The 16,216-nt window shown below is 38.5% G+C and overlaps 1 protein-coding gene across 2 annotated transcripts; it reads left to right on the top strand.

Annotated features, from left to right (window-relative positions):
- Positions 1-216: 216 nt before the first annotated feature.
- On the top strand, positions 217-14,152 carry asb5b (ankyrin repeat and SOCS box containing 5b). Of its 2 annotated transcripts, none has more exons than XM_066718145.1 (7): positions 217-450; positions 8,855-8,934; positions 9,245-9,352; positions 10,017-10,167; positions 11,319-11,453; positions 11,587-11,778; positions 12,514-14,152. In XM_066718145.1, the coding sequence occupies exons 1-7, from the start codon at positions 255-257 to the stop codon at positions 12,639-12,641; spliced, it is 990 nt and encodes a 329-aa protein (XP_066574242.1). In that variant the 5' UTR covers positions 217-254; the 3' UTR covers positions 12,642-14,152. The 2 variants fall into 2 exon arrangements, with proteins under 2 accessions (XP_066574242.1, XP_066574243.1); XM_066718146.1 differs by lacking the exon at positions 217-450 and adding an exon at positions 3,173-3,419.
- Positions 14,153-16,216: the final 2,064 nt, after the last annotated feature.

Below are 16,216 nucleotides of genomic sequence, written 5' to 3'. Positions count from 1 at the left end.
TCTAAGAGCGTATCAAGTTCGCAGACATTTGATGACCGACATTACTGCGTTTCCTCGATTGGCCCCTGAACTAAATTCAACCCATAACAATGAAAGGCACAAAGTAGTGCTCTAAACAGGCAGTTGTACAGCTGCTCGACTGTCATCCCTGTTTAGGACCCAGCTGCTGGGGAGAATTTCTCTGCAGTGGCATATGATCCCATCAACACTTCACAGCCTCATACCAAAACATTTGCAGAGACCGACGGGACGCAATGACTGAGATAGTGGAGAACAGGCCCTTTGCCGCCCAGCTAACAAATGTTTACTTCACCATATTTGCTCTCTTCTGCTTCAAGCTTTTTGTGAAGATATCCCTGAACATACTCACCCACTTCTACATTGTCAAGGGGAACCGGAAGGAGGCAGCCCGCATTGCGGCAGAATTTTATGATTTTGCCGAAGGACAAAGTAAGTCAATGTCTGCGAGTTCACATTTGCCTTTATGTATGGTTTCAATTATTTAATCTGATGTACTTGACTGCTTAAAAAAATGCAGGACAATAATAAGAAGTTATTTTTTGGGTAAAGAGTTTGTGCTAAAGTCTGAGTCTGCATACCTACAGCTTCACAGATCTACAGAAACTGGGTGTTGAAATTCAAAATAGATCGCCTACAGTATGTGACAAGTGTCTGGTAAGGAAGTAGAGGCCCCTGCCAATTGAAGCGCCCTGATGTTCCTATGCTGTCATACCTGATCAGGTGTACAATATATCACTGGGTGCCCAGGTTTCAATAGATGGTTGCCGGCAGTTGACTTGAGCCTGTACAGTATATATACTGTAGAGCAATTATATTATATTATATTATACAGCAACTATAGCAAACTCGGGATGAAAACCTAGTTCAGATCGAGGTGGCAGAGTTGCTGTTGTTTAATTGGGCCCCCTACTTAAGTGTGGAGCTTAGAAGAGCTGAATCACAGAAACAGAAAGACAGGTGTGTGGTAAAGCAGGCGGTGTAAGTCAGTATTTAATCTGCCACAGTCATTGTCCTGATGTGACTGAAAACTGAACAGGGTAGTGTTCTCTTCTGCTGTGCCATTTGACCTCCTCCAGGAGAAGCATTCAAAAAGTAAAATGCCATAGCTTATTATTATTGAACTATTAGCATACTGATAATTAGTGAACAGATCATAATTAATAGATGTATGACTCATGATGTAATGATGTCACTCAGACACAAGCAAAGCGAGGGAGAAAACATTTTAAAAAGTCAGTGAAACTTTAGCTGTACTGTGTATAAAAGCTGCCAGGATGTTAAGTATGGATTGGAAAATTGCTTTAACAGCTGTAGCAACAAGCGGATAAATGGAACGCCCTGTATTACTCTAGAACCCGTGATGTACTAATAGTTTTAAGTATTGACGAGTGCTTATGGTATCTGCAAAAGCTGGAATCGTTTTCAAATGAAATACTATTAAACTACGACTCGATGTCCTTGTGAAATGGGGCAAAACTGTTTCAGAATGAGCAATCAATACTCCCCAAATTAGCTCAGATCTCATTAATTGTGTATTAATCTAATAATGTAAATCCCTCTGCATAAAAATACACAAATGTCTAGAATTGTCCAACACCAACAAGCCAAACCAAACATGTTGACTCATAAGAGCAATACTACACCCTATGAGAGCTGTCAAATATGGTACTGACCAAAGTGTGTAAGCAGATAAGATATTGACAAACATAGTACAAAACTATGTACAGGTAAAGCTGGAAATTAAATGATCGAATTGTTATATTCTCTCCATAATTTGATTGTGAGCAACTCTTGTAAACCGTATTGAACCAATAAAATACATCGTTTTACCTGTGCGAGTAATGCACATGAAATTTGTGGGTAATGTCTTTTTTATGTGCATCTATGCCCAGGCAATACATATTTTGGATATTTATTCTGTTACTATTTACAAGGTGAAGTTATTGTGTGTGTGAGTTATGTGGTTTAAGTGGTGCTGATATTCTGTTCTATGTATGTGTACGTTAACTGCTTTTACTGGAGCTCTTTTGATCTCTTTATGGCAGTATGCATTAAAACAATTTAGCGTACACCTCTTCATTCTATTACAAAATACTCAAATGTCCAGAGATAATTCCAAGCTTTCAGTCATATTGTTTTGATACTTAAAGAAAAGGCTGTTTTACAGGTTTGTGTTTCTTGGCTTTAGTATGGTATTTTATTGAAATATTTTTGTTACTGGGTTATTCTAGGATATTTTGTTCCCTAAAGGTTATGTGTTGATGTACTTGATTTTGTTGTCTCATTTTCATCTAAGCCACCTTTACCCTGCACTTGTTTTAATTTTTTTTAATTATATTTTTTTAATTGAAAGAGAGGGTTGAATCTATGGATATGATAAAAAATGTATGACACAATAAATGGACAGAATGCTGTAGATGCTTAAGTATTTAAAATCATTTTGGATATATTTCTCAATGTTAGAACTTGTCAGCTGACCTATAGAGCACGTTTAGCACAATTTTACACACTTGGCATATATTTGCACAGACTGTACAGGGGATACAGAATCCAGTGAAGGAGGCGAACTACTGGTGACTTGACATGACCTGGAATTTTACCTGTAATTCAGTCTTTTAAGTAAAATACTTTATCTGGGAATTGTTATGGAAGTATGTATGTATTGCAAATGCCAGCAATGTGAAAGTTATGTTAAAGCCTGCTAGGTTGCCTGCATTTTACCCAGGATACCAATCTGTTCTCTTCAAATATGCACCTGAGAAGGACACGTTCATTTTCTAATCTTGCCAGCTAGGAAAAGTTGTTTCATAACTGTTTTTCACAGAATGCCACTTAAAAAATGTAAGCAGCCTCGTTTATTCTGAGTACGTGTGGTAGCCTGGACATAAACAAGAAGAAGAAGAAGAAAAAAAAGCATGACAAACAGATTAACTTCCTATTCAGAAGGCAGGGTGCCGTATCTTCCTTTCTCGGCTAAAGCATTTCCAGAGTGTGATATTAGCTTTGCCCACGCCACTTAAACAGTTAACATGGAGGTTAAGCTGATTCTTAACCTGTTTTATAAATAGAACGTGGCTGTGCAGTCCCTCCCCTTCTCCCAGCTGCAGCTCTGCTTCCCCGACGGCCTATTCATGCCATTGAATGCGGCGGCTCTGTGCTGTTGTCAATATGAGCCAGCTACGCAGTGTAACAACAGTGAGGCAGCCAATCAGCAGGCAGCCAGGCCTGATCTAATTCTGCCAAGGGCTAGCCGGGAGGAAGACCTGATACAAACATGCCCAAGGTCCCATCTATAGAGAGCAAGCACACTGAGCAGACCTCACGGAAAAGGACACTAGACATTACAGAGGATTTCCCTTTCAAAAAGAAATCAACCTGGGGTATACTCACTAGTCAAGGTCAGTATTTTTTTAATAAACATTACTGTGTCTATCTGTTACTATGTGATTAACTCTGTTTTCAGTTTTGTATTTTTTAAATGCATTGAAAAAATATGCATGTGAACCTGCTATGGAATTATATTTTTTGTCTGTTTCACCTGTTTAGTCAGTTTATTTTTCTTCTCTCTCTCTCTCTCTCTCTCTCTCTCTCTCTCATATATATATATATATATATATATATATATATATATATAATGTGTGTGTGTGTGTGTTTATAAAAGCCCTACATGTTTACAAGCACAATTGTTTCTACGAGATTAAACAGAGCCCTTTGCTAAAACAATGCAGGTTTTGTAGCATGTGATGCAGGTGTCATGAAAGTGCTACAGCCCAGCGCACAGCAAACACAATCCCTCTGCTAACTGCATGGTCACTGGCTTGCCTTGGCTTTAGATCAAAATCAGGGCCCATTAAAGAGGCATTTATGATAGGCGGAAGCTTTTAAGTAGCTTATCTTATACCATTGTTAAAAAAAAGGTGTTCGGTAGCCTTTATCTTAAGAGGCAGACAAAAGTTTACACAGCCACTGCAAAGCACAGTCCGTCAGGTTGACTGAGGAAACTGATAAGCTTCGTTGCCCAGTTAAAAGCTCAATTATGGAAACTGGAGAAGTGCAAAGGGGCGACAGCAGTCTGGAAATGCAGAGTTTGAACCAATTGATCAACACTGCAACTTGCCAAAATATAAATCGTAGCATCTATAGTGGATCAGGTTTGGGTGTTTCCATGGGACAGTTGCTATTTGCGTCTGGGCTTGTCACATGGCCATTGCTCCTGTCGACCTAAAGAAAACAACACGGGGAAGGCAGCAGTTTGTGAGGCGTGACGCCTACATGCAGGCCATTACAGCTGTAGACAAACATATGTACACCCTTCCTTTAAACTGTTGTTATTCAATTGGTTTCATTAGCTGATTAATTGAGTTAAATTCAAGTTCATATGGAGACTATGAATTATTATATTGGTAGTGCATTTTGAATCAAAATAAAATATTAAGGCAACACTTATAATAATAATAATAATAATAATAATAATAATAATAATAATAATAATAATAATGTTAGAAATGAACACAAAATATCCAGGTTACTACAATATGCTCATTTGTACAGGTTGACGATTATGTGTTGAAACTCTTCGTAAACAAGTCTTAAAAATGTAATACGACAGAATGGACAGCAAAGGGCAGTGACCGATTATTTAGCTTATGTGAGAAAACGGCTGGAGTATGCACAGCTGTGATAGCTAACAGACGAAGGCAGCAGAGAGGTTTGTAACAACATGATAGTCAGAATACCCCCAGTTGTCTTTGTGCCTTGTATATGTCCCCAGTAGATGTAACTGTATTATTGTTAGTCTGGGTCCCAGTTATTGCTATTCTGATTCAGGACTGTGTGATATCTTTACAAATGTTAAATGGATTGGTGTTGTTTTTTTTACATCCTTTAATATCTTTAGCTTCTCAGCCTGACACCATCACTTTGAAGATGTCAATCTCTATTACTGGAGGAGTTTTGTGCTCATTACTGCTGTGTGTATGAAGTCTTTAAGTCTAAAGGAATGCTGGCATTGTTTTTAAATTAAACACTGCAATCTCATCTGCATAATCAATAAATACATTTTAAAAATGCAACATAGAGTATTGTAACACGGCCTTTAAAGTATATTGAACATTCTTAAAGGTCAAGAGAGCAGTATTTAGAACAATATTTCAAAATTACATATATACTAGGGTAAATAGAAGTGTCCAATATCTGAAGCAGTCACATTCAGTTGAAATAACTCTCTGTCCATCACTGTACACACTATGGCTATGGAGTCAGAGTTAAAACGGGATCGGGCATCTGCAAAGAGAAACATAACACGGACTCCTTGCATAGACTGATAGAACTCTTCAGACGACTCTTAGAATTCCTGATCATTAAAAGCTGATCTGCAGAACACAATACAACACAATGCTAATATTAATAAGGATAAACAAATGGATAGTGTTAATATGCATTATTATTATAGTGAAATACTGTTCAGTAGACTAAATAATAGCAATCACACTTGGATGGAAATTAAATCACACATTGAGAAATGATTTCTTCTGATTCGTTCATTCCCAAAGGGGTTCAAGTTTGCAGAGATGCATTCATGCATGCGAGCCCTTTGAAGCGTAACAGGCCTGCAAGTCTGAAATATTTATGCAAGCGCACTAAAAGCACAGTAAAGGGAAAGCATTTATCACACAGATCCAGACATTTTCAAGCCTTCTATGTCTTCAGGTACTAACCCCTCCCCTTAGTGATAATTTCCCCATCATCCTGCTGCTGAAATAACAAGTTGGATGGTAAACAGTACATTTCTACTCGGTACATTTCTACATTTCTGATTTTTTATTTGTGATTATTATTATTAGTAGTAGTAGCAGCAGTATTTAATACTATTGCATGATGTTCAATAATCAACACATTTTGTGCATTTACTAATTCTCATATTTGTGCTACAGCAAAATAATTAACGCCTTCACATCTACCACCAATTCTAAATCTAGACACTACAAAACATTAGACATTAGACAAAACCAATTTTTCTTCTGGTATCCTCTTGGAGCTCCAAAAACTGAGAGAAATCAGAAAGTTGTTAGAAAAAGGGTTAGCTTTGTAAATTATAAATAGCCGATCTCTGTTTTCCTTTCCTTTGTTTTCCCTGTTCTACCTCTTTATTTTGCATATCCACCAGCTTTTCTAGATCTTGTTCATTGTGGTCTATATCCCATGAGGAAAACATTTACTGTTCTTTCAATTTCCCCTACAAAATACCATCCTTATGAAGAGTAATTTTTGATACACAATGAATTTCTTTTATCTTTCAGTGGAGCCACATTTACTTCCAATATAATCCTGTTTAATTGGTAATACCTTAATGGGAGTAACTAAGGCTGTGAAATGTATCTGTTTTTCATTTCATATGGTGTTGAAACTTCTGCAAGAGCTAATGGTTAGAACATAATTGTGCCATTTGCTAAAAGTAATGTTCGTCAGACCACTTTTACTTTTATTATCCTCTTTTCGAATTACCACTAAACACAAATCATTGAAGCTTTTAATCGTGGGCACTGCATTCCTGTTTACAAAGCTCCCAAGAATGAACAGACCTAAGCCAATTAGCTAAAGACTGTAAGGAGATGAAGACACATCAGCAGTCGCTTCTGGTTATTCATACATTGTTAACTACTATTCCAATTGTGTCTTGCATGGTATTAATTAACCCCGGAGATTAATAGACTCTGATGAATCCGAATTTGCTCAAAATGTTAACAGAGATCAAATGTTTATTAGATTCTTAGAACCCTATTAGAAAAGTTGGCCTAAATATAACGTGCTCATTATAGACTGAATTAGCCCCGTTACATATACACGGTTAAATTAGAGATAATAATCACATACTGTATATGAAGGATGCAAAATAAACCAAATATTCTGTGTAAAGATGTTCTTGGGAGGTCTGCTAAAAGTTAATGGGGTATTGTATTTGCTTTAGGTATAGTCAATTCCATAAGAAAGATTAAACACAAGTTCACCGCTGAGCATGTTTTTGTTTTGTCATTAGGTTTTAATGTAATAGTTTAGAAGCTTCTGTTGCAACAAACAATGCTCTGTTATGCTGTGAGCTATAAGGCCATCTTAAGGTGACAGGCACAATCTGTCTGAATCCACAGGCTATGTCTTATGTTTATAACTGGCTAGATGTACCATGGGGAGATGGAGACCTAGGTATGTAGTGTTTTAATTTTGCATTTACATCCCCGCTGTTTGTTCTGGCCCCTTCACTCTCCGCAGATTTGTTTATGAAGAGGTACAGGCTACAGATGTGCCAGCTATTTTTATGACAGCACAAACTCTAAATATAGTCTCCGATTGCACTGCCGGTGAAAAGTATAACCCGGAGACATGTGCGTGTGACAAAGGGCATGTGAAGTGGAAAGCACTGATCGAGACATTGCACGCTGTAAACTGTAATACTTTCCTTCTTTCTGTAGGAGGCTTCAAACATCATTCCTTAGGGTTGTTGGTAATGCTTTACAATAATGGTAACCTGTTCTTCATGAATTAACTTGAGAATCCCAGAGGAATGACTGACCCATGAATGATATTGATCACATGTAGATCAGGACTGTCACTCTATCCCTAAACTCAAATGAAGAGCATAAGGTATTCATATGTTATTCCTGTGAGATTCATATATCAAATCACGATATTAGGCCAACAAATGCCAATGACATCTCAATTTCAAGTAATGTATTCTGAATATCTGAATTATTGGTGTGTTCTTAATAAGCAAAATGACAAACAAGCCTTGCCTGTGTGTATGCTGTATTTTGTGCCTGTATACGTGTCTTATTTTTTCTCGCTGGACACATTCTAAACTCTTTACTCTTCGTGTTGATTTTATTAATTACATTTTTCCTCAGAGATGCACATGTAAGCTTTTATTCTGTTTGCACCTTATTTTGAAAATGCAACACCAGTATCGCACATTTCTGTATAAGTAAATGTTAATTTGAGCATTCATTGAGGGAGAACTGAAAATAAATAAAAACATCCAAGGTATGTACTTGTCTTCTAAAAAAAATCCAAGAAACCGTTGCTTTAGCTCACTCGTTTATTATTAGTCTTATAGATGATTGAAGGAGAAGGTGATTGTAGAGATGTCTGGAATGCTCCAGGGGTTGTTCTGGATATTGACTCAGGTTTGTATATTTGCATTTCAATGTTGTACTTCAGCATGGCAACTAGTGTACATTCAAAGTCAAATGGTGTACCCTATGTGTGTATATCGATGAAAGTATTACGAGTTATCATTTTGGACTTACACTGCCTGCAGGAATGGAAAGCAATCATTAAAAGTGATGTATGTTGTAGTGATGTTTCAGTGAAGATATTCCTGCCACTTAAAGCAGAACTAGCACTGTTCCTAAAATTACGGTTTTTATACATCCAGAAAAGTGCATAAGTTATACATGTTAAAGTTTTAAAAGTGGTTTGTATGACATAATTGATCTGGAAGAGTGCTATACACGTATAGATGCAAAACATAAAGACACAAAAAAACATCATTTTAGGAACCGTGTCAGTTTGCCTTTTAAGTAATTGAGAGCTTGGGTTGAAGACAAACCAGCAGGACAGTGTGTGCCCAGGGAACAGGGCGGAGAAGCACCGCCTAAACTGGACTGAGGTAACCCCATTTCCTAGGTCTAACGCAGGTGGCAGTTTAAGGAGACAATACCCTGCTGGATTGGGGCCGTCCAGGACTGGACTGGGAGAGCACCGTGTTACAGGAGAGTGACTCGTACTACAGATCCTTGAAACGCGCCCTGAGTTTTGCCAGCTGTTGTTTTTGTCGCAGGCTCCTGGGCAGACCGGTCCCCTCTCCATGAGGCGGCGAGTCAAGGTCGTCTCCTGGCGCTGAAGACTCTGCTTTCTCAGGTGGGAGCAACGAGCATCACAATAAGCTGCAACCTGCAAACCATACATTGCCTACATGGGTCTTGTCAACCTATCAATATCATTTGAAATACCTTTGCTAAGTTTTCAGATACCGTGACTCCCCAAAATGTGATTTCTGTGGGCAGTGGGAGGGGTAATTTTCAGCAATTTGTCATTTCACAGCCCATCAAAACTTGTTCTTCCTTCAAAAGCATCATAGGAACAACATGTGTTGGTAAAGTAAAAACCTCTTATGATTATTATGATTATTATTTGTTTTATTTAAAAAATCTAATATTGTTTACTGCAGGGCTACAATGTGAACACTCTAACCATTGACCATGTCACTCCGCTGCATGAAGCCTGCCTAGGAGACCATGTGAGCTGCGCAAGAGCCCTAATCGAGGCCGGAGCCAATGTAAGTCCCCCGCGGAAAAGGACTGCTGTTTAACTGACCTTACAACTGATCACCCGGTGCGAAATGTGTGGTGGAAAGCAACCGCAAGAGAATGATTGCAATGCAGTGGTTACTCCCAACTGATGGCAAAATTCCAGATTAACATACACACAGAACTGAAACAAAGTGTCACTGAATCCTCAGACATACTGAACACCTCTGAGCTCTCTAATTGGGGTTAGCTGCAGTCCAAGAGCAAATAATCAAAGTGGATGCAACTTTAGAAAGCCCCCAACCAGTAATTTACAATTTGAAGCTTTGCCAGTTGTCAACAGTCCCCCCGTCATTTTGCCAATCTTGCCCAACCACTGCTGGGAGTGGGAGATTAAAACTCTCACTGTGCATTATTTAGTTTTACCATTAAGGTTATGCAGTGTATCTTTCCACCTGTTTAACTGTAAGCCGTTCCTAACCCTGTTCACTGTTAAACAAAAAGCAGACATTTGGTTTTCTTCAACTACATAACCCCTCACCAGAGATTCAAACATTAGTAAAGCTATCAGATTTCACATTCTCAGGCAGTAAACTATTTTGATAGGACTGCATACTTTCAACATCACGCTGAAATGAGGTTTAGTTTTGTCTTCCGACTCCTGAAACCTGATGAACTGTTCGTCTTTTGCAGGTGAATGCCATAACCATCGATGGCGTCACACCTCTGTTCCATGCCTGTTCCTGCGGTAGTGCCACCTGTGCGGAGCTGTTACTGGAACATGGTGCCAAACCACAGGCAGATGTGTGTCAGCCTTCCCCGATTCATGAAGCTTCCAGCAAAGGCAAGCATGAACTTTAACATTAAGCCAGTGAGCCATTTGAGCAAACCTCCCAGCTACCCATCCAACACTGAAACACAGTGAACAGAGCCAGCTTAGGTGGCTCAGCAGATACAATCTTTGCAGCGCAGGCTATTCAAAGGGACTTAGATAATATTCAGTTGTGGGCGACACCTGGCAGATGAAATTCAATGCGGACAAGTGCAAGGTATTACATGCAGGTAACAAAAATGTCTACTATAATTACACTATGGGAGGACTAGAACTAGATGAAGAAATGCAAGAGAAAGACCCAGGAGTCTATGTGGACTCCTCACTTTCTCCATCCAAACAATGTGGGGAAGCAATAAAAAAAGGCAAACAGGATGTTAGGGTATATTGTCGAATATGTTGAATTGAGAACAAGGGCAGTGATGTTCAGACTGTACAATGCACTAGTTAGAGCTCATCTGGATACTGTGGACAGTTCTGGGCTCCACACTTCAAGAAAGATATCGCTGCTCTAGAGGCAGTTCAGAGGAGAGCAACCAGACTTATTCCAGGTCTGAAGGGAATGTCCTACTGAGAGACTGAGGAACTGAACCTGTTCACCCTGGAACAGAGGAGACTATGTGGGGACTTGATCCAAGTCTTCAAAATCATGAAGGGCATCGACCACATCAAACCAGAGGAGCTTTTCCAGATCAGCAGGGACACACGCACCCGGGGACACAAATGGAAATTGGGCTTCAAGGCATTCAAGACAGAAAACAGGAGACACTTCTTCACACAGAGAGGCATCACAATCTGAACAAACTCCCCAGCGATGTGGCTGAAGAGACAATTTGGGAACATTCAAAAACAGACTGGATAGGATCCTTGGATCACTTAGTTATTAATGGACACCAAACAAGCACGATGGGGCAAATGGCCTCCTCTCGATTGGACACTTTCTTATGTTCTTATGTTCTAACACAGAACAGAGTGAGGTCGTGGCAACAGAAATGTCCTAAAACCTGGAGGTAACTAGATAAAGGTACAAAAATAAAAGTTGATAACATATAGTAAACTAATCTATGAGCTCTGATTGATTGACACAAGATTAACATACCATAATCAATCAATGCATGCAGCATGTTCATATTATTTTCAAGGTCTTTTGTTTTTATAACCAGGTAAAAGCAACTGTGTCGAAGCCTTGATTTCCTGGGGGGCTGACGTTGACCATGACATTCCACACCTGGGGACCCCCCTCTATGTAGCGTGTGCATCCCAGCAGCTGCAGTGCACTCGGAAACTACTGGATGGAGGTGAGCTTATTTTTAAAGTCCTACCAGAACTGCTTCCTGCACCGTTTCGCACGTGATGGAGTGAGATACTTTAATCCATCAGGCAGCGTGTTCTTCAGGTGCAGAAATGTTTTTTCTTTCCCCTGTGGCACAGGAGCCAATGTGCAGAAGGGTAAATTCCTGGACACTCCTTTACACGCTGCGGCTCAGAAGAACAGCACGGAGATCGTCAAAGTGCTGCTGGATTTTGGCGCAAACATCAATGCCAAAAACGTAGAACTAAAGCGGCCTGTGGAGGCAGCCCCTCCCAGCAGCCCAGCGGAGAGATTCCTCCTGCTGTATGAAGGTAGGATTTTCATAATCATCACTCTCCTCCAGAGCCCGTCTGCAACCCAGATGCCAATCTTTCCAGTGTTATAGGTCGTTTCAAGCCATGGCTAAAGATCAGTCATCTTGGCTACTTAAGCAAATGATTAGATGAAAGCCCCCTTATCCCTCCAGGTCCTGGGCTGGAGAGATGTTTTAATCACATTACAATACCCAGTGTGCCTAATAGTATACTAATTAATTGTTTAAATCTATAGTAGTCGCGATGTGTGTCATCAGATAAAGTTTTGATGCTCAATGGTTGAACTGTGCATCTTGCTTAAATGCACCGCATAGATGTTATCAGACACGAAAACCGAGGGGTGTCAAATTTAAAAATACTTTATAAACAAACAAGAAAATATGTCAATAAAGTATTTTTGCGTATTTGCTATGGATTGCCTGTAAAATAATATGCTTATGTATCAAAACTAAAAGAAAATGCAGATGGACCCAAATCATTTGTGGGTCAAAGTGTCAAAGAACTGATAGAGAAAACTTTATAGTGTAGATATTTCTTTGGAGAAGTACTTTTGTTATGGAGGGTGGGGAGTCAGTATAGTTATATATATTTTTTTGGGCTTGAGGCTTGTGACTAGACTAGAGTCTGGCCAGCGGTCCTTACAATGATGGCTCTGGGCATCCACAGCGTGCACATCTTCGAGGTGTATTTGTGACGTTAGTAATTCTGTTTCCTTTTCCCTGTGTCTTGCAGCCACACCCACCTCACTGTGCCAGCTGTGTCGCCTGTGCATCAGACAGTGCATGGGCAGATCCAGAGTGCACCTCATTCCTCAGCTGCAGCTGCCCACCATACTGCAGAAGTTCTTACAGCACCGATAAATCTGTTTCACCAGACGCAGCTCAATGCAGGCGAATGAATACAGTAAACACAGTATAGAGATCCTACATGACTAATCACTCCGATCGCTTTCTTTTCACACACAGACACAAACATCTTCCAATCCCACCCTGTATACACTGCATTTATTTACCTTTCCTTTTACTATTGCAGTTGTGGTACATCATTTTGAGAAAATAATGATGTACATGATTTATTTTTAATACATTTAATCTCACTTGATTATTCCTAACATCTTTTGATTGCATTACAAAACAGTGCAATCTCTATTAAATCTTATTAAGAGGCATATCTCAAAAACAAGATCTCTATGGGATTAGAGTTTATCTAAAGAAATACAACTCAGATACCAACACTGATAATACCGCAAGTATTAGCAGATCATGACAGAATACTGTATTTAACGGGTTTCCATTGACCTTGTATAGAACTACATTGTTAAAAAAATCAATTGCATTAGACTGAGAAACATTTATTAATTGTTTGAGGGTCTCAGTAACATGTGAAAACTGTAAATAATGAGGCTTCTGTTTATATCAAAATTAACAGGAAGGTGTGCATAACATATATGTCTACTATATACACACTTATACACATATAACACAATATACTGTACATAATTGTCTTAGAAGATGAATGCACTATAACTCCAGAGAAGCAATAATTATTAAAGCTGATAATCACATATATCATTTTCACAGAATAGCATCGTAGTTTTAGTATTTCTTCATAAATTATCTTTGTTTTGGTTGTGTTTTGTAGATTCATGTCACGCTTCATTAAAAGTTTAAAACATAGTTTGCTGGAGCCAAAATTGAAATACATGTTATACACTTAGTTGTAAAGGCTTACTATTTTGGCAGTTAGTAATATCTTCAAATCCCAGTGTCCAGATGCTATGATAGGATCTGTCTGGACAGCATTAAAAACTGGAGGCACATTTATAATGCTTTAATACATTATGGACTGTTTTGGGGAGTTGGAAAATCATTTTAATGATTTTTAACTTCAGCCTCATTTAGAGTGGTCTCTCTCTCTCTCTCTCTCTCTCTCTCTCTCTCTCTCTCTCTGCCTTTGAGCCCATTTATCTCAGTTATGATCAATGACATCTAATCCCCTGAAATGATTCATATAATCAATTACCTGAAGTTCATGTACACAATAAAATCATAAAAATAAGCAAATAAACATCATGTAATAATTCTTGCCATGTTCTTAGCTTTACAGTTACCTGCCTGCGAACGAGAGCATTAGCTGAATCGTTTAGTCTACAAAGGCAGGTTTGCCTCCAAAGCAATATTGCATTTATTCTCGACAGAAATGTTTAGATTTCTGGGAGGGTTTGACAACACGTTTTCAGTATTGTGCTTCGGACAGAAACCGAGTTAAATGTAAAATGGACAGTGCTGTGTGTAAATGGTCATGGATGCAGCTGTTTTGGAGTCTTAACTATGTGTTTGTGTGTGTGTGTGTGTATATATATATATATATATATATAATATATATATATATATATATATGTGTGTACAATATACAATATATGTACCTGAGCTTCTACTTTACATTTTACTTTAATTTTCTGTAAAGTGAATTTCTTCAACTCCGATTAACAAAATATTATATATATTCATAGTGCTTACTGAATATCTGCTGATATTTCTGTTAATAAAATATGAAGTTATAAGTGATGTGGTGACAGCAAATAACACATCACTGTGATAATGGCACAAATACACTGAAAATGTTGTAATGATTTGAATAGAAATATCCAGTAGAAGGTAGTGGTTAAATTAAGGTACACACACACAGGAACACAGTAGATTGTTACAATGTATGTGGAATTGAGTTCTAATGATGTATAAGTCTATTGTTGTAAACATCAACTTTTGACAAATTATTGTAATTTTCTTTTTTTTCATTAATAAAGAGACACGTTGCACATTCTGTCCATGAATCTCTTCAGCGTTTGTCGGTTTAGCATTCATTCTGTACAAAGTCTGCTTCTTTTCTCATTCCTATAAAAGTGAGTCTGCCCAGATCAGCCGTCTGTAGTTTAACTCTTGACTTCATTTTAATTTGAGAATGTCCTCACCATCCAATCTCTTTCAGAATCCAACAAGTGCCAATAAGGTGCACAGCCATGTCTACTCACAACCATCGACCCCCAAAAGACATTTGAGCTGCTATTAACAGCTGTTCACAATTCAGAAAGCCTGTCCGGCAGCAGACAGCACTTTATCAGCTGTTTAACTCTGCAGGACAACATTTCTGTAAATAATACAGCAAGTGCCCAGTCCTCACATGGAGATACGTTTGCTCTTATTTATTGTTGTGTTTCACTGTGTAATGAGGAAGGCATCTGAAGCATTGCTTACCAAGGGGTCAAGACGTAAAGGCAAATCATTTACTTTGCAGACAGTATAGCTATGTTGATGGGCAGATAATGCTTCAGAACTGACTTCATATGAATATAGATCAGTGTAACCACTAGTCATTTCATCACCTTTGCATTACTGTCACTTCTTTTTCCAATCGATTACAATAGTGGTTGCATTCTCACCAACTATTCTAATAATGTCAGAATAGTGTACAGAATGAATAGTCAATCATTTAACCACTATTGTAACATTCATACAATTATTAATGCAAATGTTACACCTTTGATCTAATGTACCTCCAGAGGTGGAAATAGTTCTGAAGCATCCTACTCAAGTAGAAGTACTGTTACTTTGATTAAATTTGACTCAATTAGAAGTAAAATTACTATTATAAAAACTGCTCAAGTAAAAGTAAAAAGTAGCTCATTTAAAAAGTACTTGGAGTACAAGTAGTTACATTTAACAAAGCCTTGTCACATAATTTCAAACACTAACACTATATATATATATATATATATATATATATATATATATATATATATATATACACTCACCTAAAGGATTATTAGGAACACCTTAGGAACACCTGTTCAATTTCTCATTAATACAATTATCTAATCAACCAATCACATGGCAGTTGCTTCAATGCATTTAGGGGTGTGGTCCTGGTCAAGACAATCTCCTGAACTCCAAACTGAATGTCTGAATGGGAAAGAAAGGTGATTTAAGCAATTTTGAGCGTGGCATGGTTGTTGGTGCCAGACGGGCCGGTCTGAGTATTTCACAATCTGCTCAGTTACTGCGATTTTCACGCACAACCATTTCTAGGGTTTACAAAGAATGGTGTGAAAAGGGAAAAACATCCAGTATGCGGCAGTCCTGTGGGCGAAAATGCCTTGTTGATGCTAGAGGTCAGAGGAGAATGGGCCGACTGATTCAAGCTGTTAGAAAGCAACTTTGACTGAAATAACCACTCGTTACAACCGAGGTATGCAGCAAAGCATTTGTGAAGCCACAACACGTACAACCTTGAGGCGGATGGGCTACAACAGCAGAAGACCCCACCGGGTACCACTCATCTCCACTACAAATAGGAAAAAGAGGCTACAATTTGCACAAGCTCACCAAAATTGGACAGTTGAAGACTGGAAAAATGTTGCCTGGTCTGATGAGTCTCG

The sequence above is a fragment of the Amia ocellicauda genome, chromosome 12 (genome assembly GCF_036373705.1).
Source record: "Amia ocellicauda isolate fAmiCal2 chromosome 12, fAmiCal2.hap1, whole genome shotgun sequence".
NCBI lineage: Eukaryota > Metazoa > Chordata > Actinopteri > Amiiformes > Amiidae > Amia > Amia ocellicauda.
Note: the sequence above shows the minus strand (reverse complement) of the source record. Positions and strands in the feature narration are given on the sequence as shown.